At 63.6% G+C, this 745-nt stretch overlaps 1 protein-coding gene across 1 annotated transcript in view; it reads right to left on the reverse strand.

The window, feature by feature from the left end:
- WDR13 (WD repeat domain 13) overlaps positions 1 to 745 on the reverse strand; it is a gene marked incomplete at its 3' end in the record, with an annotated part of 19,520 nt that overhangs the window by 16,914 nt on the left and 1,861 nt on the right. The window contains exon 2 of the mRNA XM_014961820.1: positions 317 to 595. Within this exon, the coding sequence (XP_014817306.1) occupies positions 317 to 595 (279 nt within the window). The remainder of the gene's footprint in view (positions 1 to 316; positions 596 to 745) is intronic.

Consider the following 745-nt stretch of genomic DNA (forward strand, 5'->3'; position numbering starts at 1 on the left):
AAATGGGTGCTGAAACTCCAACCCCCCAAAAATGGGGGCTGGGACCCCCCAGTCCCTCCCAAAATGGGTGCTGGGACCCCCCAAAATGGGTGATGGGACCCACAGCCCCCCCCAAAATGGGTGCTAGGACCCCCCAAAATGAGTCCTGAGACCCCCCAGCCCCCCCAGGGTGGGTCCCACAGCCCTGAGGATGCATTTTGAGACCCCCAGCCCCCCAAAACGGCTGCTGAGACCCCGTTGCTCCCCCAAAATGGGTGCTGGGACCCCCCAAAATGGGTCCTGAGACACCCTGCTCCCCCAAAATGGGTGCTAGGACCCCCAAATGGGTCCGGGGGGGGTCCAAACCCCTACCTCCATGCGATCCAGGGTGGTCCTGCTGGCCCGGAGGGCGCTGCTGCTGTGGGCCCGGCCGCTGCTCTGCTCCGAGAGGGCTCCGTAGCGCTGGGCCAGCAGCCGGGCGCGGAGCCGCAGGTACCAGCGACGAGTGGCCCCCTCCATGGCCCCCCCCTGGGCCTGTTCCCTCAACAGTTGGCTCCGGCGACGCACGTATTGGGTGCGGAATTGGGGCCAGCGGGGGGTGCGGTAGGCGGCATACCTTTTTTTGGGGAGGGGGGATAAGGAAGGGGGGGTGAGGAAGGGGAAAGGACACCCAAATGTCAGGATGTCCCGCAAAAGAAGTCCAAAATTGGGATCTACCCCCAAAAAAGGACCCCAAAAATCAAGATCCCACCCACAAAAGGACCTG

Source organism: Calidris pugnax, unplaced genomic scaffold (assembly GCF_001431845.1).
Source record: "Calidris pugnax isolate Ruff unplaced genomic scaffold, ASM143184v1 scaffold983, whole genome shotgun sequence".
NCBI lineage: Eukaryota > Metazoa > Chordata > Aves > Charadriiformes > Scolopacidae > Calidris > Calidris pugnax.